The sequence below is a fragment of the Aythya fuligula genome, chromosome 7, assembly GCF_009819795.1.
Source record: "Aythya fuligula isolate bAytFul2 chromosome 7, bAytFul2.pri, whole genome shotgun sequence".
Lineage (NCBI taxonomy): Eukaryota > Metazoa > Chordata > Aves > Anseriformes > Anatidae > Aythya > Aythya fuligula.
The window spans coordinates 4,448,557-4,473,819 of NC_045565.1; the positions used below are offsets into that span (position 1 = coordinate 4,448,557).

The 25,263-nt window shown below is 37.8% G+C and overlaps 1 protein-coding gene across 1 annotated transcript in view; it reads left to right on the forward strand.

Annotated features, from left to right (window-relative positions):
- The window catches only part of MYPN (myopalladin), a 43,494-nt gene that overhangs the window by 16,772 nt on the left and 1,459 nt on the right, over nucleotides 1-25,263 (forward strand). The window contains exons 8-18 of the mRNA XM_032191441.1: nucleotides 2,038-2,154; nucleotides 2,895-3,261; nucleotides 5,331-5,918; nucleotides 8,162-8,309; nucleotides 17,153-17,374; nucleotides 17,910-18,059; nucleotides 18,999-19,078; nucleotides 19,633-19,759; nucleotides 21,235-21,442; nucleotides 22,143-22,308; nucleotides 24,173-24,306. Of these exons, the coding sequence (XP_032047332.1) occupies nucleotides 2,038-2,154; nucleotides 2,895-3,261; nucleotides 5,331-5,918; nucleotides 8,162-8,309; nucleotides 17,153-17,374; nucleotides 17,910-18,059; nucleotides 18,999-19,078; nucleotides 19,633-19,759; nucleotides 21,235-21,442; nucleotides 22,143-22,308; nucleotides 24,173-24,306 (2,307 nt within the window). The remainder of the gene's footprint in view (nucleotides 1-2,037; nucleotides 2,155-2,894; nucleotides 3,262-5,330; nucleotides 5,919-8,161; nucleotides 8,310-17,152; nucleotides 17,375-17,909; nucleotides 18,060-18,998; nucleotides 19,079-19,632; nucleotides 19,760-21,234; nucleotides 21,443-22,142; nucleotides 22,309-24,172; nucleotides 24,307-25,263) is intronic.

Below are 25,263 nucleotides of genomic sequence, written 5' to 3' on the forward strand. Positions count from 1 at the left end.
TTTTTTTTTTGTTTATGCAAATACGGTGGTTTAACCTCAAAATATATCAACTATTTAAACTCCACAGTTTAATTAAGGCAATTTTTAATTTCCCCATGTTCTATAGTTATAAGTGAGAGGCATTTCTAGAATGGCCGAATGTTCCATAAACACGTAACTTAAATGAATTTTATCACTTCAAGAAAATAATGTTTCCATTCTGCTTTGTCCCAGTTCTAACTCAGGATCTGTCAACTTTTTACAAAGCTGAAGATTAACAAAATTAACACATGAGGGTTCCCTATATCTGAAGATCAGAAGTACACCAGATGATGCAGGACTGAACTATTTTTATCTAGTTCACCAGTTAGGGAACATTGCATCAGATGTTTAGCCATGTCAGCCATTCCCTTTGCTCCCTACCAGTGTAATATGAGAGTATCACATCAGGTGTTCCACCCCTGATATCAGCAAATCCTATAAAAGTGGCTGGATTTGTTAATTTCAAGTCAGAGGAGAATGCAGGCTACTCTGATTGATTGGAGCAAAGGAACCTCATCGATTTTGATTACTTCTCCATGTGACCATCACCCTCTCCGTTATGCTCTTCGCTATCAAAAAATAAAGCAGCCCCTCTTTAGACAGAAAATAACCAAAGGAGTATCAATTCTTATGAAATATAGACTTCTGTAACTTTTGTCCTTTTCATATTAAAAGCGTTTTACCCCAAAAAGTATCTTGAAAGAGATTCTTCCAAAATCTATAGGATTTCCCCCCTCTCTGCAATGTCTGTCTCTTAGACTTAGGAATGAATAAGCGGAGCTTCTACCAGAACCCACCGATGCCATTCCTTTAGTGTCCAGTGGCATCACTGCTGAGTAATGTGAAGCAGTTTTCAGAGGGTAATCAGTCGGGTGCAGTTGTCACTGCCTCATCACCTGCTGCTCATTCAGAAGGAATCTGGATTTCCACGCATGCAGTGGTTGGCAAATCCAAGTACTATAAACTAGATACTCTAATGCCTTAAACTAGTTCTATAATCCTACTACTATAATAAACTATGATTCTCCTATGGTTGTTAGCAAATAATCTCTGTTGCTGCTAGATTCTCCACAGTGATGACATGAAACAATTGCATTTAAATGTTGTATGGTCTTCTATAAGAGCTATCATAAAATATTAATCCAGTGATTTTTTTTAAGAAAGTTTCTTGCAAAATGGTAGCAAAACAGTCACTGGCTATTAACTGAAGAAACGCTATCAGCCTATGTTTCAGTACCCTTTAGATGTTACCCACCTTCCCCATTCCATATACCTGACCAAAAAAAGTTGTAAAATCCTACCACCACGGTTATTATCAGCTGGTACTGCTGCCTGGACATCAGACACAGATTGGGGATGAATGTCATAACCCCAGACTGACTTTTCAAGACAGAATTTCATTTCTGTTGCTACAGTTTTGCACTAACATTTTTTCATGCCCACATGAGTCTTCTTTGCAAAGAGAAAAGGCAACTTCCTATAAGCACAATTAGCATGATCCCATCTATCTGGTGATCTGTAGTAGTATTTTTGAAAAATGCTGGCCTAAAAGTATGTATTTTGCATTTCTTCACCTTACAGTGTCTCTACTTGAATTATTCCCAGTTAGTTATAACTAACCTTTCAATCTGCAAAGAGATAAATATATATATATTAGTGACTTGTGTGTACAGAGTGCATTTTAGTTCTCCAGATTCAATATTAAGCTCTTCATAAAGAAAGTCTGTACTTCATGTGATTGGGAGGACATTCTCTAATGTTTTCCAAACACTGCTGCCACCTGTTCTTCACTTTTGTTGGGCATGCTGGAGCACAGAGGGTACCAGTTGCTGCACACAATGCTGATAACAGCTGCTGCACACAAAGGCTGCCAAAATTGATAATACAGATGAAAATAAAATCAAACTGAGCAAGGTGGAAAACCTTAAGGAAACGTCCCCTAGTGTAGTCGAGGCTTTGTGTGTTTGTTCAATGTGTGCTCATTTCAAGTAATAATACTGCTCTGATGCTTTGCAGAGGAAATCTGTACTCTGGTTATTGCTGAAGTATTTTCAGAAGACTCTGGCAGTTTCACCTGTACTGCAAGCAATAAATATGGCACAGTATCTAGTATAGCTCGTCTAACTGTCAAAGGTAAGAGACTGTTTGAGTCCTTTGCTGGCTAGTAAATACAAGCAGGGAAGGCTGATGTGCTGTGTGCTCCAGGCTGCTTATCAAACTTACAGATTGCTATGTCTTTTCAAAGTGTCTTTCCCCAGTTAGAAACACGAAGCAGCAAGCAACGTTAGGGAATGAATCCCACACAGCCCTTCCTAAAACAAGACTCTTGCTGACTTCAAGAATTGGGCAATAGCCATTTGTGGAACCTCCATGGACTGCCTACTTTGCTCTTTAATAAACCTTTAGTACAGAACCCAAAATAGAAACCCCCAAAACAGATTCTTTCATACTGCCTATGTGATTTATGCTGCCAAGGCACTAAGGAGACAGGTGAGTGAAAAACCTGTATGTAAAAGCATAGCACGCTGGGGACTCCAATTCAGCTCAAGTCCTGGCAGTGCTCTGAACAACTAAAAAGCATGAGAACCCTCTGAAAAGAAAGTTTGTATTGCAAAGATGCTGGTGGAATTCATAGCTGTAGAGCACTACTGGATCTTTCAAACCAGGGCTGTGGCTGTTCCTCCCACCTTTCGCTTTTTACAATATTATTTTGTTAAGGGAGTTTGTTGGTAAACAAATGAGGTGAAATCATTCATTCCAGCAGCTGGCCAGGACATTAGAGAAGGTTTTTCCAAATGTATCTTTTCTGATTTCATTTCACTATAATTTATGGTATTTATGTATCATCAAAACTTTGGTATTTGTTATTTCAGCATCTGAAGACAGTAGTAACGCTGCTGCCCTTCACACAATGAGCTCAATCAACTTAGTTGCTGCTGAACATCAGTCTCCCCCACATGTTCCTTCCCAACGTGTCAATCAACCCCCCAAACCTAAACTTGAAGGTGTTCTTGTGAACCACAACGAACCCAGATCGAGTTCCAAGATAGGTCTCCGTGTGCACTTCAAGCTGCCTGAAGACGACAAAGAAAGTGAGTCACCACCAGAGGATGGACTCGGCACCACAAACCAAAGCAGACCCAACTACTTCCAGGACAGGATAAACGGACAGCCAGTGAAAGTACCAGAGCCAACATCACCATCCAAGGAACCCCCTCCAGTATTGGCTAAACCAAAGCTGTAAGTAAAAGGTATTCTAAGTCTCAGGAGCATGAATGCTATTATTTTGTATCTGCTTTATCACATGTCTGTTCATAGACCAGGACACTGTAGAGACAAAAACATAAACATGGAACAAAAAGACAGTATCACATGGTGCTGGCCTAATTAACCAACTAAGCCTTAGAAAGCACTTTCTAAAGAGACAGAGATATTTTTCTGTATATGTCTCTTGAGAAAAGTGTGCTCCAAAGGAAAATATTTTCCCTTTTAAATTTTATTTAATTCCATGTCTTCTACTGCAAATAACAGATGAACAACATTGCTTTTGTGCAGGCAAAATAAAACCAGGTTCTTCCAATATATCTCATTCAATTCTCATTATGCAGTTTTGCCAAAAGCAGACGTACTCGTCTTGCACACAGTATGGGCCAACAACTGTAGTCCCAAAGGCCATGCCTCATGATTTTATATCTCACAAACATAATTCCTCCTAAAACAGAAAAAATACTTGCAAGTGTTTGATAATGTGAAACCACATAAACTAAAGAGCACCTGCATGATTAGTGCACTGTGAGTCCAAGGGGGAAGTTTAAGGAATAGTGTAATTTTCTTACAGAATGATTTCTGGAATGCACATTGCAGTTTATTAAGAAATATCTTTTCAGTATTTTTGGAACCTCTAAAATCTAGTTTAACAAAAAGCACACAGAGTCCTTCATTTCACTTCTTAAATAGGCAGCAGCTTTAACTAACGGTTCAGGAAGGACTTTTATAAAATAATTCACTGATATCCTTAAGCGGGGATGTAATTTCATAGGATAAACATTACAAGCGAGAAAACAGAACTTGCATACCATGCAGGAGAGGAAGAACTTGGAGCAGTGTTACTTTTATTTATTTATTTTTGAAGCCCAGACACACAGCCCTACTGACTTTTAAAGCTATATCTAAGGGATGAGTAGAAGCAGACTTTAAGCTGCCCACAGTTCGCATCACTGCTTGCATAAACCGGGATTTCTCTCCAAAAATCTACAAAATGTTACACAGGAGTACATTATTGTGCAGATGCATATGAACGAGATAAAATCAGGATTGCACAACTTCTAGTTCTTTAACTCTGTAGTTTTCAAAAGCTTGAAATTGCTAACTTAATCTACCTTTAATGGGATTTTTATTTAGTAAATTATAGAAAGAGTAATTCCTTTAAATAAATTCACTTAACTTCTTGTATTTGATTTACCAGTACCATTGTGTTTCCACTTCTACATTTTTAATTTTTTGATGATATTTATTTAATGCCGGGCAATTTATTACGTGATAAGTTTCCAAATCCTCTATGTTGTTTCTGTTTTTGTAAGGAGAAAAGCTAGCCTGTATTTCCATATATGCAATAACAAAATAGATCACTTGACAATATAAAATAGATTTTCTTGACTGCAAAGTAAAAAGGTTCTGAAGACACACACAATAGAGAGCATCTAAGAAATAACAATTTCATGAGGTGCAAAAACTCTCTGAAAGACGCACTATTACCTGTCGCTAAATGTCAGTGCCACCTAAACTACATTGGTGGTGTCTCTTTTGGTGGATTATTGCCAAGTTCTATCAGCCAGAATGCTGGTTTCAGAGCTCACTTTAACAGAAGGTGAATAACTGCACTCTGGCTTGCAAATTCTCATTTCGACAAACCCAGTCCTACTCTTTATTACACAAGTAGAGATGTACTAAGGTGACATAGAGCAGAACTTGACAATGTTATCCCTTAAATATTTTCAAGTAAGATTTAAAAAAAAAAAAAATCTTTTATGCGTTAAAATGTAAGAATCATCTTCAGTCAAAAAGCTTTTATCATGACTCTTCCAAGGAAGGGCAGAGGAAGGAAAAGTTTATTTTTGTAGCCAACTAATATTATGCTCTTCTCATAATGTTAGAGAATATGTCATTTAGCAGCTTTCCCTACCTCTCACTCTATCACAGGCCATAGGTCTTTTCTCTCACAATTCACATATGGAAACATAATCAGCCATCATGTTCAGGGCTTCAACCAGGCTCATGATCAATCTTGTTTATCTTTGTTTTGCGTGCAGTGATCAGACCCAGTTAAAACAGCTCCATAACCAAGTCTTGCTTGAGCAACAGCTTGTGCATCAGACATCTACAAGAGAGCTGTCATTCAACACAGCTTTATTGAATTCTGCTACTTCATTCAATCAACAATCCACCTCAACCACGTACAAACAAAGCAAAGCCTCTGCTTCACAAGCATTCAACTATACCCGACCTAAGCAGTTCCTGTCGTCACAGACCCCACCGCCTACCATTTCCTCTTCTAGCTCCTCGGTAACAATATACAGCAGTGTCTCTCAAGGAACTCAAAGAACAAATAACAAGGAAAATGTCACGGCAAATCCTCCACCTACACCATCAAGGCCATCAGCAGCATTTACCAGCAAAAGTGATCAGTCTCTACCAAGCCCAAAAGAATCCACGGTGCCTCCGTTAACACTGTCTACATCCAGTGTAAAACAATTTCAGCCACAGAGTGTGACTCCTACTCCGGTCTCCCCAACTGGCCGAATTCCAAATCCAGTAGCTTTCCTTAGCGCTGTTCTTCCTTCACTTCCTTCTGCACCATCAACCAACGCTATGGGGCTGCCCAAAAGTACACCAGTCACGTAAGTAGCACGAACTGTATGTGCAGAAGCAGGGACGTGAAATACTTGTAAAGGAAACTAAGATGTATTTTTGTGAGTCACTCATATTCTGGTCACTTCATCTTTACATTCATATAAGAAAGGAAGAGAAAACTACTTCTATAAGGGAAAAAAAAAAAAAAAAAAAAAAAAAAAGGTAAAGTTACAGTTATGCATTTTATTTATCTTCTCTCTTAAGGGTGAGATAAACTCAGGATAGAGAAATGGGAGTTTCCAAACAGATACAGACAAGAATATGGGGGCTCAGTCAGAGATTCACAGAACTGTTCTCATGGGAGAAAAGAGATTTCACCATGAGCTCGCAGGATAAGCCACTCCATCTGCCTATATGATCTATAAAGGACCATTTGCCTAAAAGCCCTTTTGCCTATATGAGCTATAAAAACCTTCTTACCTATCATACCTCATAATATGTTATTTCTTAGGCCAGATAATTTGAAGAAATAAATTGTGGAAAGGTATTTTTCTGACTGCAATACTTTCTGTATTTAAAGTCTCCTAGAAAATCTCAGGCGAGTTAATGGCTTGCACAGAAATCTTTTAATTCACAGCCAGAATGATTTCTGTGACAAAATGGCTACCACCACACAAGCAAATCAGGACAATGATGTACTAGAAAGGTTGTGGCCTTATGAGTTCCCTTTTCACTAGAAGACTTGAAATTAATATCCCTTTTGCAGACACTGAAACCTGCGTTAGCATGGTAGTCTGGTAACATGTGTTAGTATGTGTTCATCAGTAAGAAATTGCACCAGTAGATTGATAAAACTCTTTATCTGCAGCACTCCAAATTCTGCACAAAGTAAGGAATATTTCCCCCTTTTACTGATGTTACACTTCAAAGTAGTGATAGCCATCAGTAAGTCCCAAGCTCCTATTTACCTTGCTGATAGTACATCCACCAACCTGTAATTGTAACAGAGAAAATGTCCCTGCATACAGAGCATTCACCACTCTGGCAGGGAAATCTTGCCTTTGATCCATTATTGCACCTCTGCTCCCAGACTTCCTGATTGCCCAGCACAGGCGGGTAATTACAGCTACCCTTTGGCACGTGCCTGGGGTACTTCAAGGCCCTGGCATCGTGGGCAGGCCTTATAAAATAAAGTTAGCAGGTTCACAGTGAAGGTTTTAACTATACCCAACTCAAACCTTCATCCTGCTTCCATAAAGTTGCACCAGAAAGCACAAATCAAATGCAATTGCACATCCACTACCCTTCCTCCCATTCAGAGCTGGTGCACAAATGCTCAAGCCCAATTAATTTGTACTAATAACTTTTAATGTTTGCAAGGTGCTTCACTTTTTCTAACTGTCATACCAAATAAACTATTATGAAGGCATTCTCAAATAAATCCTTACACTATGCCTACCAGCTAGGGCAGTTAGATACTGTCTTTTACATTTCACCATTCCCCTGTGAGCTGAGTTCTCACATAACCAGAGCGTATCGTGCGGAGACTCGGAGCTGAAAGGTCACTGTGCCTGCAGGGCACTCCACAAGGCAGGTATCTTGCACAGCAACGGTCAGTTATGCCTTTTACCTAGAACCCTGTTATTAGGATCCCAACTACTGGGAAGCTACTGGAACACTGCACTCTCTCTAATATTGTGTGGCTGTTGTGTTTCAGCAATGCATTTGTGCAGTCCCCTGATATTATTTAAAAACTGTTCTCAAACCCTGATAAATAAAACACACTAAATCTATAAATAAAGAGAGATGTTGATGTTAGGTGTTATAAAAGGGTGAGAAAAATGAAGGATTATAGGAAGAATAAGTAATCACTGAAGTTGTAAGATAAAGATCAGTAAGAAATCGCATTAACTTTCTAAATTATTGCCTGATACAATAAAATGCACTAATTGTACACCTACAGTAATACCTCTGCACATCTCTTCAGCATCCATTGCAACATCATTATTCTAGGATAAGTATAAACGGAACTTAGAATTTTATTCAGTATTATAGTGCTTATTCTCTTTAAGACGTGCATCTTTAATGTCTGATGGCATTAATAGGAATGGGATGAATCATAAAAACAGTACCAAAAAAAACAAATCCTATATTGTGCTTTGGCTTCTATGTAAATAAATAATAAGTTCTTCCAGACAACTGAAGCTTAACATATTATATCACAGGTGACTGTATATATAAATATCTGTACTGGTTGCTGCATGTTAGTGTGAGAATTTTCTTTTAATAGCTCAACCCAGGGATTAACAAAGAAAAATCTGAAGCCTCTGCCATTAGCAACAGATGATTCTATTCGGGAAAATAAAGCTGCACTTGTGAAGGACCTGGAAAGAAAACTACATTTCAGAGAGGATATTAATCAACAAAGTAGTCAGCAGGTAAGAAAAACAAGTGTCATTAAAATAAATTTCACTTGTGAACAAGGCATGTATTATGACTTGTGGCACAAAAGGTGTTTGCATGGTTGAGCAGCTACACTACTCTGCAGAGTAAGCGTTTTGCTAAGTACTGCTTTGGAATAGCAAACTGGAGCTTTAAATAGGAAGTCCAAGGGGATGCAGCTGTAGAGGTTTTGCTTTGTGACTGTGTAGCAATTTTCATTTCTGATAATCTCAATTAGAGAATGGTAGGAATGCAAAACTTCTTTCTTCTCACATAACGTTCTGCACACAGGATTTCATTTTTTAGTTTACAAGCTGCTCAACTCACTGCATGCACACACATTCAGACACTGCATGTTTCTAACCCAAACTAAGGAGGAAGGTAATCAAACTGTAACAAAAAGGTTTCTGCTTTCACTTTGATTGAACTAAAATACATTTTTCATTTTTTAGCATTAAATATTTTTCCAAATCTCCTGATACATATGAATTGTCAGGAAGTTGTTAGGCAAGTACTTAACAAAGAAGTTTTGGTAGCTGTTACTGGCAGACACTAAGTTTAGGGCTGTCATTATTAGAATTTAGGAAAACAACAAGCCTTCTACAAAGCTGAAGTTAAAACATATCAGTTCATTCTTAACTGGAATCAATAAATCCACCAGTCTGGGCAGTGTTTACAAAATCAAAGAAGGAATAAAAATATTTTGAGGTTAATATCACTGTAAGTCAGGTTCGTCCACCCTTGTAGAGTGCCCTAAGGACTGCTAGGTAGCTGTTCTGCCTGCAGGCGATTATTCTGCTCTCACCTTGACCATGGAGCCCTCCATCGTCATCCTGCCAGCTCATGCTTAACGCAGCAAATAATGGTTTATCCTGATCTGTCATCAATAAGGAAACTTTTCACATTTGTTAGCCCTTCTGACATAGAACATGCAAAGATAAGCAAAAAGCCATGGGATTTCTGGAATAAATTACCCTCTGTGGACAACTGCAGTGTAATACCTGTTTTTTAAATTTTGCTCTTGACCCTTCCTTCTGACAGATCACACTGCCACAGCACTTTTGAGCAAAACAACTGGCAAAGCAGTATGTTTTGCAGATGAATCACAAGTGTTACAATTTGTACTTGCTATGGTAGTAAGACAAACTATTTAGAGAACTATTGTGAAATACCAACCAGTCTTTCGAGTTAACTGCATGATAACCCCTTTAGAAACAACGATCACCACCAGCGTCAAAGTTAGCAGCTGACAGAAAGTTATTTATATACTTATTTGCTATTCTGTATGACACCAAACCTAAAGCTTGATTTGAAAATCTTTAAAACACTGAAAATGTTCAAGTCTGAGTTTTCTCCTCAGTGAAAGCAGTGAATTATTTAAGAAGTATTATTTAAAGACTTGGCAATGCATAATATTTTTCAGAATTCCTATAGCTTTGCCATTTATAGAACAATCAACATCATGAAAGTCATATGTTGTAGAGGTGGATTCACACCTGCAGATTTTGTCCTGTTTTTTCTTTTTGTAGTTCACACAACTTTTAAAATGAGACATATTCATCCTATATATCGCACATTTGCATTAAATTGTTTATTATAATGGGAGGAAAAAGCCTCCTACTCACTTTCTCATAAATACAAACGCAACTCTCCTCTGTATGAGATCACTGCATAATGAATGGAGCACAGCATCCAGTAAGAATCCTGAAGTGTTGGCTTCCTTGCATTTTTACATACTATTTCAAAAATTCCCTCTCACAAAATGTTTTCCATAGCATTTTCCTTACTGTTATCCCAAATTTCAATTGCAGCACTTGGTCTCATCTACAGTATCTGTAGAACATGTAGGGATCATCCAATATAAAAGCTGTAAATGACGATCTATATCTTAAAGTACTGGTATTGATTAAGATTACTATATAAAGTGCAGTAATTAATATGATAGACTTACATCCTGGTGCACTATTTATTATTATCATTGACTTCCATATGATAAGTGTTTAGCTTACAAGTCAAGATTTTCCTGTGTGTCAGCATTATGCACTCAGCATGGTATCTAATAATCCAGATGTACTCCTTCTGTTTCATCCAGCACATCATTCATCACCAACAATACAGAAATCTAGAATCAGAATGCAGTTGGTGATTTTGCTGTTGCAGAGAACAGAACACGTTAGCTTTCAGTCTTTTACAGCTATGATAATCACGAAGTTTTCATAGAAATACAGATAAAATTTTGCTAAGATTCTAGCTTCACTTTTGATCAAGCGCATGTAAAAACAAGCTGTCATTTTTACTAGAAATAACACCATACCTGTCATTTATGCAGATGGTAGTATGTTAGATTGCCAGGTAAAATTTCATCACCACTGGAAATGCTGGAAAAAATGTGGTTCAGTTATTCCAAATGTCTTAAAGTCAGATTTGCTCAGCTCTTTCAAATAGGTGATACACTAAATGAGGATTGATTTATACAATTGCAGGAAGAGGTTAGGACAAATCCCAATATATGGGAGACTTCACCCATTTTCTTCCTTAGCCTCAAGACAGTCCAACGTACATGTACAACTCTTCACTCCCAGAAGGACCGCATGACTCCATGCCAGTGGGTACAGTGAATGGTTGGTGCTGTCCCAGCTTGCACAAATCATTAACTATTCTTTAGCAGCAGCACAGAAATCTGGAAATCCCACCTTTCAGAACAGCTGTCTGACCAGGAGACATGAGTCCCTCTCTTGCCTTCTCCAGCTCAGTGAACAAAAAGTAAGAATTTGAGGCAACATGGTACAGGCCCTCCTTTAGCAGGACTTTTCAGATAGCATTTCAGCTCTAATGGTTATGGTTGTCTGAGGAAGCTGTTAGAATTCTTTCTTCCACTTTGTGCTGGAGAAAAGAGGTAGGGACAGGCTGAGAAAGAAGGAGAATCCACTCTTCTGCCTAGGAACTAGGTCAAACACCTAGGTCTCTGTCCTTGCTCTAGTGGATGTTTAACTATTTACACACAGAGAAAGAGAACAAGGACAGAACTTCCCTCTCGTCTCCACTTCCACAATGCTGTATTAGAATGCAGATTAGAGCTTCCTCTTGGAGACTGAGTTTGAAATCCTGGGAGACAAAGCATCCAAGTCTCATAAACTGAGTGAGTGTCCAACTCTTTGATGAACAGAGAGCATGTTTCCACTTCTCCAAGTCTGTCTATCCAGCCCATCAGGCCCCTCACCTTCCCTGCAAGTAATACATCTTCATAACATTCATTCAGAATATGCCACGTAGAAGTAAAAGTAATGGGAAGAAAAGGACAGACATAGAGTCTAATGAATAAATTTATAAATTTGTAATGCAAAGTGATTATTTTAAATTTCTAGTTGAAAACATTAACAGGCTTCACATCAATGGGACTATAAATAGAGGAAATTATGCTTTACAAGCTAATCTTAGATACTAAAGGCATTATTCCCTTAAATCTTTGCTATACAAATAATATCAAACAGAAAACTGAGGTAATTAAACCTCAAAATCCTGTGCAGTAACAGAATTAAAGCAATTAACTATGTTATAATAAAAGAAGGGAAGAAGTAAGTACCTAGGCGTGTTTAACATCTTTTTTCAATAAGAATTATAAATTGTGCCCACATATCTGTGTCATTTACTATGAAGAATAGCATGTGGCAATGCTCGTTGGTTGTGTCTTATGTAAGACCCAGAGAGCAGCATGGTCACTGCCTTATTTTTAGGACAAAGAGAAAAAACACAGCCGTTTATGGAATGCATTATTCACAGCCATTAAATGAATATTCTTTACTTTTGCTAGTATATACTGTACAATAAATTTGAGAGCAGAAGAAATGTAGTGTTTGTCCAAAAGCTTTTAGAACATTTAAGACCACGGTCTGTAGAGCCATCTGCAGAACCCAACTCACCACACAGGCCACATCATCACTGATACCTCAACAATGATAAAACACAATCATCTTTTTGCAGTTCCTGTACTAAGTCAGTCTCAGAAAGGTCCCAAGAATCAATTATTCTATTCCCCAGAGCACAATAATTACACTTGATTCAACCACTCCATAAAGCTTGCTCAAAGACAAGCTTCATATCATATCCCAAAGTCAGCAAATGTAGATAATTTTGAACTACAGATGGGAATTAAACCCCAAGGAGTCCTCATAGAAGTTTGCTCTGAACTAGAAATGAAAGAGATTTAAGAACCCATCCAAGACAAGTTAGAAGATCTTAGTATTAATAGGTATAAATTCTCAATAATCATAGTAATGAATCACTGAACAGTCACTTGCAGATGCCTTCTCAAAACCTAGATCTAAACAACAAAGTACAAATAAGTTTTCTTCTGGTAGGGATCCTGGCTTGCAGAACTCACTGCCTAGGACAGGAAACCTGAGCTCCTCATGCTGTTGCACACACTCCTGAGCCGTTCACTCCAGCTAAGTTTGTGGGAGTTAGAGATACAAACTTAATTTATTTTCTCTTCTGTTTTCCTCTTGCTCGGTCACTTTGAGCTGAATTATATTTTGAGCATCATCATTGTGTACCACAACTGACTTCCTAGTCTCTTCAAAGGCTTGGTATTTACATATGGATAGCATGATATTCAGGCCTTGTGCTATGTAAGAGGCCCAAAACAATTAATTTGCAAGAAATAAGTTATTTCCCTGCTATCTCTGCATGGGACATGATATATGAAGAAAAACAAGAAAAGCATGCACATTGGATCTGTTGTATTTTTATCCTGATTGCTGAAAGAGTGGTATGGGGGTAGAAAGAAAGAATCCAAACTAAACAGAAGACTTCAATCAGCGTAGCCTAGATCAGACTTTAAAGCCAAGGAGTGCTACAGCTTAGAAATAGACACTGAGATGAAATATATGTCAGTTTCTTAGATAAACTGCTAACTGGGTTTAGAATAACTGCCGAATAGCCAATCTAATAGAAGTTACAACACTAACACTGGGATTAAACTGGGAAACTTGTCTGGAGTTGGCAATGAGTGGCAATCAAAATAATCTTTTTATATGGTATATGAGAATCAACACTCAACTAAAGTTCCTCTAACCTTTATGAGTGTGGTAATTTCCATGGCTTCTAGTCTGTAAAAATATCATGTTCCAGAAAAGTTGCCCAAGTGCAGCTGGCCCCCTACATTTTTGACCCAGAAACAGAGCTTGAACCTTTGTACTCTTTGCCTTAGTCTCCTTAGCATGCTGAACTCCAGCCGAGTTTTAACATCATACCCAGCAATCAAATTGACTTGTTCTTTGTGTGACACTTTACGAAATACTCATCTGAAACACAACCACAAACACTTTGCCCTACTCCGCTTATGTAATTACATTCAGAAATAGTTTTATGGCTTACGTGATAAAACAGTTCTTCAGAAAGCCATATTAACAAATATTTTCTGTTCTTGCTAATCCTACAAGGAAATCTACCAACCAAGCAAAATCTCCAAGATTATATTCTCTATAAGACTATGTATTTCCCCTTATTTCAGAGATTTCTGTTTTTCATAAGAAATGTGGTATAACACCTTCAGTCTATGAAAGTTGGTGTTAGAATTTTTATAGCACTGTTAATTTAGTCTTGTTGATTTGTGTGTAAACTTAAATAAACATATATATGCACATTAATCACATTTAAAGGGCTAAGATTAAAGTATAAACACAACACACAGGCAACACTTCTGGGCCATGGGAAACCTAACTTCAGTATTTTCTAACATGCATTAAGCTTAATCCAGCTAAAAATGTACACAACTAAAATGGTCTAGTGGCAGAGTTGTGTACTGCTATAAAAGAATGATTGGTAAGGCTCACAGGGCAGAAAATAACTGATCTGCTCTCTTCTTGATTTTGCGTGTTTAATTGTGTTCTATGTGAGAGAAGACAGGCCCTCTGCCTTTTCTACCTTTGTTCTTAATTAGGTTGCACTTAACAACTAAAAGGTTTTTGCAAAAGTCCTCTTCCAATTCTAGAAGACTAAGGTCTTCTAGACTACTGCTTTTTTTAGTAGTCTTCTAGACTATTGCATTCATTTTATTCTCATCCGAGTACAGATTTGCCCTTCTGGAGTATAAAGTTGTCATGGATTTACTGTATCTAGTTTCTGAGGTAACGAAGTTGTGGCTCACCTCACCTACTTTGTCCATCAGCTCTGTTGCCCTGTAAACACTTGAAAAATGGCTTATCTTCACAAAGGGAATAACTGCTAAAAAGTGCTCAGATATGACAAATGAGAAACATACATGCAAAGCAGTGCATTTAACTTTAAAATACGCTGTCATAGGACAAATATCCAGAAATAATTACATTTTTTGAGAAGTGCCTTACACAAAAAGCAGTAACATGTTTAGACAGGCAGAAATGAGAACCTGTACCGTATCTGCCATACTGTCCTGACCTTTTATCACATTATGATTCATTAAATGAATGAAAGGAAGGGGGGAGAGATTACCCCTAGCTTAATCAGTCCTTAATTAGCCTCCACATTTCCAAAGGCCACACAACATGTGAAATCACTGAAAATAATTTAATTCTAAGAAGAATTATATATAGTATGGTCAGGTCCTATTGGAAAACTCAAGAGACTCGAGATAATCCTTTCTGGGCAGGTGCAATTTTTTGCCACAGATTTTGCTTTCTGCTGTCAAGAACTACCTAAAACAACAAGAAGGAATCTATTAAAAGATTTCAAAGAAGTTGAAAGAAAACCAAACTCCAAATATGCTCTTCAGTCCATTGGTCACCACAAATCATTTACATTTGAATTCTTTAATTTATGGCAGATCCTAGAAACAAAATATGGCTGCAGTACCTTTTGGTCACAGGGATGTTTCGTGAAGCAGATACTCCTGGATTTTCACTTGATTCTTCCTAAAAACACACACACCTTTTCTCAATATCAAGGCTAAAAGACTGATTGCTTAACTTTCCACTTAGGACATTATAACCAATGTAACCACTACAAGCATTGGTTGGTTAGAAATCAGAGAATCTCTGGTTTTACACTGGCTTAACTGGTATCAGAATTTGATCTATTAAATTCATTTGCTGAGACATGCTGTGAGAAACCAAAAAAGCTCAACAGGATGAAACTTTATAAGGCTGCTTGCTGATCATCAGCTGCTGGCCAGCCCCCGGAGCAAACAAAAGCCTGCAAGGAAAGTGGACGGTTCCATCTAGTGGCAGACTCTCCCCCTTTGGTGCATGTCTTGCACACTTCTACAGATGTGCAAGCTCAAAAATTCCCTCTTGGCAAAGCTGTACTCGCAGTGGTATATTTGAAGAGAGTATCAGCAACAGCCTATCCCTGTCAGAGTGGAGAGAGAGTGTTATGGGTAAGGAAGGTATCTTGAAGGAGGGATCCAGCAACCGGAGCTCCCTGTGAACACTGTTACGTTGCAATTAAAGACAGTGCTCCAAAGCTGTGTGGAAGGAACAGCATCAGAGAAACAGGGATGAGTGGAAGGAGGGCTCAGTTTCCAGCAAAAACAGTTCTTTCATAAAGTACTTTCTTCCCTACCCTGAACTGTCTTTTCTTACCATAGCTAATGTTAGTAGAGCAGACCTTACAACAATCCACCCTAAAAAAAGATTTTAGATTGAGAGTGTTAAACAACATCTACCATTACAGTACCAAAGATGGATATTATTAGAGCATTTATTCCACCACAGCAATTTTGAACTTTTTTACTTAGGCTTTGTGACTGTCATGTTAATCCTTTCCATTTCTCACGCTGAGCCCTAGACCCCATCTCCTCATAACTTCCCTGCAACCTCTCAACCTTTGACCACTTCCCTCCCCACGGACTCCTGAAGAATTCAAAGACTTCTTTAGCTAACACTTCGTGATGTTTCTCAACTTTTGCTTCTTAATACTTGGGAACTATTGGTCAAAAGCACAATCACAAGTATGACGGAGTGGCTAAATAATCAGGGATATACTTCTCATGATTTGGAAACTTTGATGATTCTTTAATCAATTCTTTAACAAAGAAAAAAATCATAACAGCAATATCTGACAGCATAAAGTGAGATTCTGAAAATCTGTGTTTGCTGTGGGAATAGAAGAAAACAGAAGCCTGCTCTCAGAAATGTCAGTGGTCAGACAACAGAAGCCAGAATGCAAGCTCTGAACTCACAAACTGCACAAAAGCAGGTCTAAACAGAAGAATGTGGTTACTGCTAAAGGCCTGCATATGGTAGTAACTTCTCCACAAGTAATTTTTAATTACTTAAGTAAGATATTCCTGCTGCTGTTCATGTGTATCTGTATTGCTTTACCATGCCGAGGATAAATACAGGTTTGGTGTCAAAACCTGAAGCTGGCTGTTGGCATGAAGTTTCACACGTTACATCAGGAAACACCTGGTCAAATGTTTCTTGGTCTTGACAAAATCAGCCTCATGCAGAACAGTGCTCAGCTAAGTAACAAGAGGCTTCTACTGACATCAAGGCATTATGGAGGAGGCTCCTAATAACATCATACTATATGGAAATGGTTGTTTATGCAGGAATATAATGGTTTTCCATCTATTTAATCTTCTAAGGGCTTTAGTGTGCCTGTGTTTCACTTCTTTGGATTTTATTTATTTTTTTTGCTGCCTTTGAAAACACTCGGTTTCATTAGTAACATAGTGCAAACTTCATATGCAGTGAGAATCTGTTCCTGCAGACCAAATTCAGACTGTTTCAGTAAGTCCTAGTTTAAATAGGTTTTTCTATTTTCACTCATTTTAGCATTAGTCTAAAAGTGCAAATGACTGCAAATACCATAGAACATGACTCATCTGGCTCTGAGTCGTGCCTCTCTCACTCTGCAGGAATATAGGATTTCAAGCTTTGAGCAGAGACTGATGAACGAAATAGAATTTCGCCTTGAACGCACCCCAGTGGATGAATCAGACGATGAAGTGCAACATGAGGAAATCCCTACAGGCAAATACATAGCACCCATCTTTGATAAGAGACTCAAGCATTTCCGGGTAATGGAAGGGTCTCCTATCACATTCACTTGCAAAATTGTTGGAATACCTGTTCCCAAGGTAGGTCATTCTCACTGTTTGTTAGCTGTGGAGGAATAAAAATTAACTATCTGCTATTTCCTATACAGCCCTCTGGCAAGTCACATTCTGAAGAACATAATTCTGTGGAGAGAGCTTTAAAACAAACTATTTCCCCCAACTTGCTCAAGTAACAATACCTGCTGTTGAGCATGTATCAGGTCTTGCTGTACTGTATGGACTGCAACTCAACCACCTAACTCAGAAAAACAGAAAGTCCTAACAAAACAAAATAAAATTAACTTCTCGGAAAGATGAGAGTTGGTCTGAGATAACCAATAAAGTTTCTACACCCAAGAAAACAGAACCTGACAATTTCAGCTGTGCAAAGGAGACATACTGTTTTCTCAGCTCAGCCTGGAATCATTCAATTTCACATTGTAAACCACCTGCAAATTTTATGGTATTCTAAAAGTTATACAAGCAACTTGTTAACTTCTGTTGTGTTCTTACCTGCGTTTTTATAGTTGCTATTTGATTACAGAGCAAGAGTAAGTCACTTCTTTTTTCTGATCAGGTATACTGGTTCAAGGATGGCAAGCAGATTTCAAAGAAAAACTCACATTTCAAAATGAGCAGAGAGGAAGATGGAACATGTTCTTTACATATTGAAACTTCTACTAATGATGATGATGGAAACTATACCATTATGGCTGCAAACCCACAAGTAAGGTGTTTTATTTTCCTCTATTGAAAAAAAAAAAAAAAAAAAAAAAAACTATTTTTTTTGTCTTTGTATAATATGTGTCAATGGTAACAAAGTTGGCCACCTAGTCCAACTATAACTGCATCAAAAATCAGATGCTTCAGAGGATAGGAGAGGGAAATATAATGCATAATGATGAAACTACTCCCCTGTTCTTACTCACCTCAGTCACAATCATTAAGGATATTCTTTTCACATTAGTAACCCCTGCCCTATCTCCTGAAACCCTGCCTGTTGTAGACAGCTGTCTTTTGAGATATAATGACAAGGCAGACATCATATGTCAGGCAGGAAGAATAGAGCAAAGGGAAACCAATAGGTACATCAAATTTGAAAGCACTAACAAACACAATTATTCTTTATCTAGCCTGCAAAAAAATGTGCATCTGCAAGTAGTCTTGTCCCCTACTCACTCCTCTTCACTCCATTTGCTAGCTTAGCTGTTTATTTAGTTGTACAGTCAACTAGATCAGGCAACTTTTCCAGCTGAAATTTTCACTTTTTTTCTGAATTATACTTCAGCCAAATACTAAGTTTCCGTGTGGCAGCGCAAACAACTATGCTAATACAAATAAAGCAGCAGACAGTACCTGTGGAGACACAGTAGCAGGAATGAACAAGCAAGGACAGACACTAAGCTGGTTTATATAGCGCTGCTGCAAAATGCATTGCCACGGCCTTGAAGAGTTTGAGAAACACTGCTCTAGACACACAAAGAAACGCCTGCCTCACCTGCACTCCACCACACACTAAAAGCAGTTGCTTCTAAAGTATAGTTACACTGAGTTCACTTACATAATGAAAATAAATCCTAATGCATTGTAAATGTTAAATATTGATACTTTACAGTTAAATGAACTATTAACCAACTACTAATTCTGTTTCCATTGTGATTTGCAGGGAAGAGTCAGTTGTTCAGGCCACCTGATGGTTCAGAGTATCCCTGTTCGGGGCCGAATATCAACAATTCAGCCTCACAGGTAAAAGGAAAACAAACCCTTCACACCTTCCTTATGCTTCTTATTGAAGGCATTCAAAATAACTTGCAGCTGTACTTCAGCATACTCTCCACTTCAGTTCTCAACCATTAAATGGAAATAACAGCAGCACATACCTCCCAACAAGTCGCTTCTAGAGTGTAACATTTTTGAAAGTCATCTTTAGATGCAGGGAAGTTATAATGTAAAGTATTATTTCACTTGTTTTAGTAGAGTTAGAGGAAAGGAATGGATTAGCGTGATGAAATTCAGCCAAAAAAAAAAAAAAAAAAGGCAAAAAGAAATAAAGGACGGCTTGGGAATCCAATGATACTACCTAATATTTAATAATCTAAATTGAAAATATGCAATTAAATCATAGAATCATAGGATAATTACAATGTAAATTACAATGTAAATCAGTGGATTTCTTTCTACCCTTTTATTTAGCTCAAACTATCTGTTCCTACTTTTCTGCAATTTCTTTCTGTACTTAGCATTTAAAAAGGTAAAAGAATTTGGCTTCCAAACATACACGTGGAATTTTTGTCTTGCAGAACAAGATCCCGGGTACCAGAGGGAGACAGAGAAGCAGTTCAAGAACGCTTTTTCAGGCCCTATTTTCTACAGGCTCCAGGTGATATGGTAGCACATGAAGGGCGACTTTGTAGACTGGATTGTAAGGTATTAACAGTTTCCTCTGTTCTTTTCTCTATTCATATCTGTGTATATGTATTAGTAGGTGTTTTCATGTTTCTATTGATTGCATGAACACTTTCTGTTAAAGGTTAATGCTTCATTTTTAAAAGTTTTTGCTTATTGTCATTCTCTCTGAGTGGATTCAGGGACTTCTTTACAACATATGCTGTATGGCATGAAGAACACAAAGAACACAACCCCAAAAACAGAAGGCTCACTTATCGGGTTGTTCAAATTACTAAATACATTCACCGTGTCCTTACCAGTCCAAACTCCAAAAGTTCATCTGGGAATGACAGGTCTTCCTGCTGCACCATCAGATTCTTGAACTTAATCCATAACAGTTCAAAATCATGAGAGAATTAGCATGTTGTATTCTGTTCAACCTAGCATTTCCATTGTATTAGACTGAATCACTGAAGATTAATACTCCCTAAAAAAGAAGGAATAGAGCCTAGCTCATTTTATGCTTCCCTAACATGCTGAAGAATCTCAATTTATAGATTCAAATCCCAAATACAGAGTTGTCAGAAATTAGAGCACACGCATAATGAATTTCCTGTTATTGAACAGCATTAAGAAACTCACATTCTCCAATGTATTTTGGTAGCTGTTCTATGTCCCAGTAGTACAGACAGAAAGGTGGTAGTGCTGACACTGACCTCTTCAGTGCTCCAGAATGTCTCCTACCCTGAGCAGAGTAGAAGCTTTGGAGCAGATGTAAATGCTTCCATGAAGATGAGTAAGATTGATTACTACTTAATTTACAACATAAAGTTTGCTAGGGAGCATGCCAAAGAATTTGACTATTCTTAGCTCTGCTGTCCTAGCAGGGCTTGAGAAGTCTTAGAGCATGTCTGGTATTACAAAAACCTGGAAGAAAGCAGCTCTTTGTTCAGGCAAGTTCCACTTCCCTCTTTCTCTGGTTTGTAGAATAGTGTTTGGAAAGGAATATTTTGGAGCTGAGTAAGTACTTCTATCTACCGGAAAGATCTTTAAGAGTATAATAGTCTAATAACCTTTTTATAAAATATGTATCTTCTGATAAAGCATATAAATTTAACAGCTACAAAGAAGTATATAATTCATCAAAATTTCTGAAGTACAAAGTCATTTGTATAGAACACTTTTAAATGTCTGTTAAACTGAGTAGTTTTGATTTATAATCATCACTTAAAAAAAAAAGGAAAACTGGCAGATTATTAGAAGATTTCTGTGAATCTGATTATATAATCAAGTTTTGTCCTTTCTGACTAAGATAAATGTAAGCATTTCATATATTTGTTTCTCTTGGTATTTGTTTGTTTTCTGTTTTGATTATTTTTGGAACTAATCAGTAAAATAAACAACCCAGAAGCTGACATTATTCAGATGATATCTGAAGAAAGGCTTACCTATGAATTTACTAAAATCTAGTTGTCAGTTTGACATCTGCCTCTGGCTGTTTCACTCTCTGTTAGGTGAGTGGGTTACCAACGCCAGACCTGACATGGCTTCTGAATGGCAAACCTGTGTTACCAGACGGCACCCACAAGATGCTGGTCAGAGAGACTGGAGTTCACTCTCTGCTCATTGATCCTCTCTCACAAAATGATGCTGGAACTTATACTTGCCTTGCCACTAATCGAGCAGGACAAAATTCATTTACTCTGGAGCTGACTGTTGTAGGTAAGAATCATTGAAAAATTAGTCGAATGCTGTAGTTATTTACATGCATTTCTCCAGAAATATCTCACTTAGTTTTCATAAAGACAGTTAATTCACTGATAGCAGTTATAGTTCAATAGCTGTAACACTCATTTGATGGAGAGAAATGGACCTGGTACTCAGCTGAGAGGTGCAGTCCTGTTACTAGCAGAGGTCTTTGAGAATTCTGAATCATCATCATGCTATTTCTCTTGTCTTGGCAAAATTACATCCTTAATTTTCTCCCCAGAATTCGTAGGGTTTAAATTCATAAAATATGCTGAGGTCTCCTAGATGCCAGTTCCAATTTAATTTATTTATTTATTTTAAGTATTTTTGAATAAAATAAATACAAATATGAATACTGTTCTTTATTAAAGTCTTGCAAGATGCAAGCTGTTAAAATCCACTGATCTGGCACTGATCTGGCATCTGATCCTGCTATGGTAGTACGTTTACACCCATGCATACATATATGTATGCATTCTTTAATGCATATTATTTGCTGTATGTTCTCTTATAGGGGCTGCATCACAGCATTTCACTTTCCATCCAATATCTCATAAAAAATTTACAACCTATTTTGATATCACAAGAACCATTTGTTTGCATTCTTCCCTATTGTTCAAAGACAAACAAAGAAAAAAATGGTCGGTATTAATCCTTCTTCTTCTTTTTCCAGCAAAGGAAGTAAAAAAAGCCCCCATGTTTTTGGAGAAGCTTCAGAACTGTGGTGTTCCAGAAGGGTACCCGGTCAGATTAGAGTGCAGGGTTGTGGGAATGCCACCCCCCATATTTTACTGGAAGAAGGATAATGAAACCATCCCATCAAACAGAGAGAGGATGAGGTACTGTACCATCATACCCATACCAGGAATTTCTTGCAGCTGGACCAATTGTTTCACTGAAAAGCTGTGCAATTAATACAGACGGTATTCTTAAAACTATTTATTTCTTCCACATAGAGTTTTAAAATGCTGGCCTCGCTGTCAGGTGAACAAGAGCGGTTCAAAATGGAAACCATATTTTCCAGTGGCATGGAAAATAACATGCCACTGCTTCAGAGAACAAGGATAAACCTTTCAGGTCACAGGCCTAATAAACATCTTGTAATCAAATATACTGTTATGGTATTTTTCATATGTTTTAGCAGCTTGTTCTCTCTTTAAACTTTTTTCCCCACCATTTAGCTCTAACTAAAGATGAATTCAAACAGTTCAAACTCAGAACAGTTAGAAGATGGTTCTGAATGCCACAGAGCATGGGATAACAGAGAGCTTAGCACATCAGATATAGAGGCAGATAAAGTCTAGTCACAAGCACAAGCAAATATTTTGCTTATAAAATGCAACATTGATTGGATTCAGCTCTTCCATTCAAATACAACACTATTTTTTATTTTTTGAAAAATGAAAACTGATGAAATAGCGTATGTGACTCTGATTAATAAAAAAAATGTTTTGTGGTGTTAAACACTACTTTGATATAAATCTGATTTCAAATATTTTACTTTACTTGGCTCCAACTATTGATCTGATGCAGTCATTGGCTCTCTGCTATCGACTTCAAAAAGCACGGTTTTCACATGCATACACTGAAGCCTACCTGTAAAGAAAACTTGCTCAGCAGCAGCACTTGCTGTGAATGGAAACTTTACTTGATAAAGTCCTGCCCTTTGCAGGAATGTCTAAACCCAAGCCTTCAACTGGCTCCACAGAGATTCTTTTGTGCAATGAGCATTTTGCTTGCTTTTCCCTATCTTACCTATTATTTTCCTGCTGGAAAGAGACCAAGAGATGTTTTCTGTATCGTGATATGGACATACATGAGCTTCTACATTTCTGTGTCACCAATGTAAGGCAAATTATGTGCTGTGGATAGCAAAGGCTGAATATTCCCTTTTTTATTTAGGAGCACAAAATGTCCTCTCAACCTGAAATTTTGTGGTTTGATGTTTCATTCCAGTTCATATGGAAGGAAGATGTCAATTTTCAGAACATCCTGCAACTCCAAGTATTCTGATGTACTCATCTCCCACTTGTTTCTTTTTAGTGAGGGAAACACTTGGGTTGATAAAAACAACCAGCTACAGCCTAGAGAACAGGGGAGCCTCAGTTCTTTGATGAACTACTGAATAGTTTTTCTTGTAACTCGTGGCCAGAAAGCCTTGGATTGCTGAAAAGCAAAGGAAGAGGAGGGAACAATGAAACAGATTTCATTTGCAATGTTGTCCAAATGAATCTTCATGATTTTGCCACTCAGGCATTTTTCTCATGCCTGAAAAAAAATGGATGCCATAAGAAAGCTTCAGACTGGCTCTGATTACTGTTGTGAAAAATACCACAAGTTTGTACAAATGTTCCTCCTGCTGCAGGGTGTTTTCTCCTGGTTCAGAAGCCGCTTTGCACAGGTTTAGTTCATTGGACTTCAGTAAGCAATTGCAATATTAACACATACAGAACAAAAGTTCAGCTTACAGTGTCACGCCTTGGCTTTGCACAGCTGAGAGGATCAAGAATAGATTTCAGCAACCCATATCATTTGGCTGGGGCCATATTGAAAGCAAATCTATTGAGTGTAAAGGTCTTGGTCTGCTACCTCTTTGAGAATAGAAGTTAGGTGTATTTGTCTCATAGTGAACGTACGTACTGTAAAATCTCAAAATTGACATGCTCTTGAGAAATTCTAACTCAAAAACACTTCTTTTCCCAGCATGCACCAAGATACAACTGGGTATGTCTGCCTTCTGATTCAGCCTGCCAAGAAAGCTGATGCGGGCTGGTATACCTTGTCTGCAAAAAATGAAGCTGGTATTGTCTCTTGTACTGCTAGACTTGACATATATGGTAGGTATCGACTAGTCAGTAAAACAAATCAGTGTTTTCTTTGACAGGTCCCAGCCCTCATTCAGTTCTTAGTCCTTAAATTGCCAGTTTTGCCGTGGATAAGACATTACAGTCACTGCATGATTTTATTTTAATATGGCCACCAGGAGGAGGCAGAATGATATCATTAAATAACCAGATTGGCTCTCCCACACCAGTTTAGAGGTACCCACCTATAAAAAAAAAAAAAAAAAAAAAAAAAAAGAGGAAAAAAAAAGAGAGGAGTTTTGCACAGCATTCTCTGTTCAAGTTTTCTGCCTTCCACCTCCCTAAACACGTAAACATACAATGCATGCATATTCAAATTGAACCTCTGACACACACACAGCAGTGCTACAGCACTGACCTGAGATGGAACAATACATTTGACACAGGAAAACAGACACCTTCTTCCAGGCAGCATGTGTGATGCAAACTCTGCCTATCTAATGCAAGCTAGCTGAGAGGATAATGTGTCAGTCCAGGACTCAGAAGGCCCAAGCCTAGTTCAAGAACTATGGCATGTCATTTAATTTCTCCTTATCTATGCAGGATGTATGTACTAGTTAAGGCAATTTATCTAGACCCCCAAAAGAAGAGAGAATACTTCAATTACTTAAGCAATAATAAAATAATAATAATAAAAATAATAATAATTAAAAAAAAAACATGGCACAAACTATGGGGTTGTGTCCATACTCTTAAAGGGAAAAAGTAGTTTTCAACCTTGTATTTCTTAAACAACAACAAAAACCACTTAGTATCAGGGATAACCACAAGTCACCCACACATCTCTGTCAGTTTTCTGCCACCTTGTGGTGATATAGACAACAGAAATGTAATGTTCAACACAGGGCTGGTGAGGGGCTGATTCAAAACAGAATACACAAAATGAGAAATAATTCCTTAGGTGTCTAAGTGTGGTGAGACGGACATTAA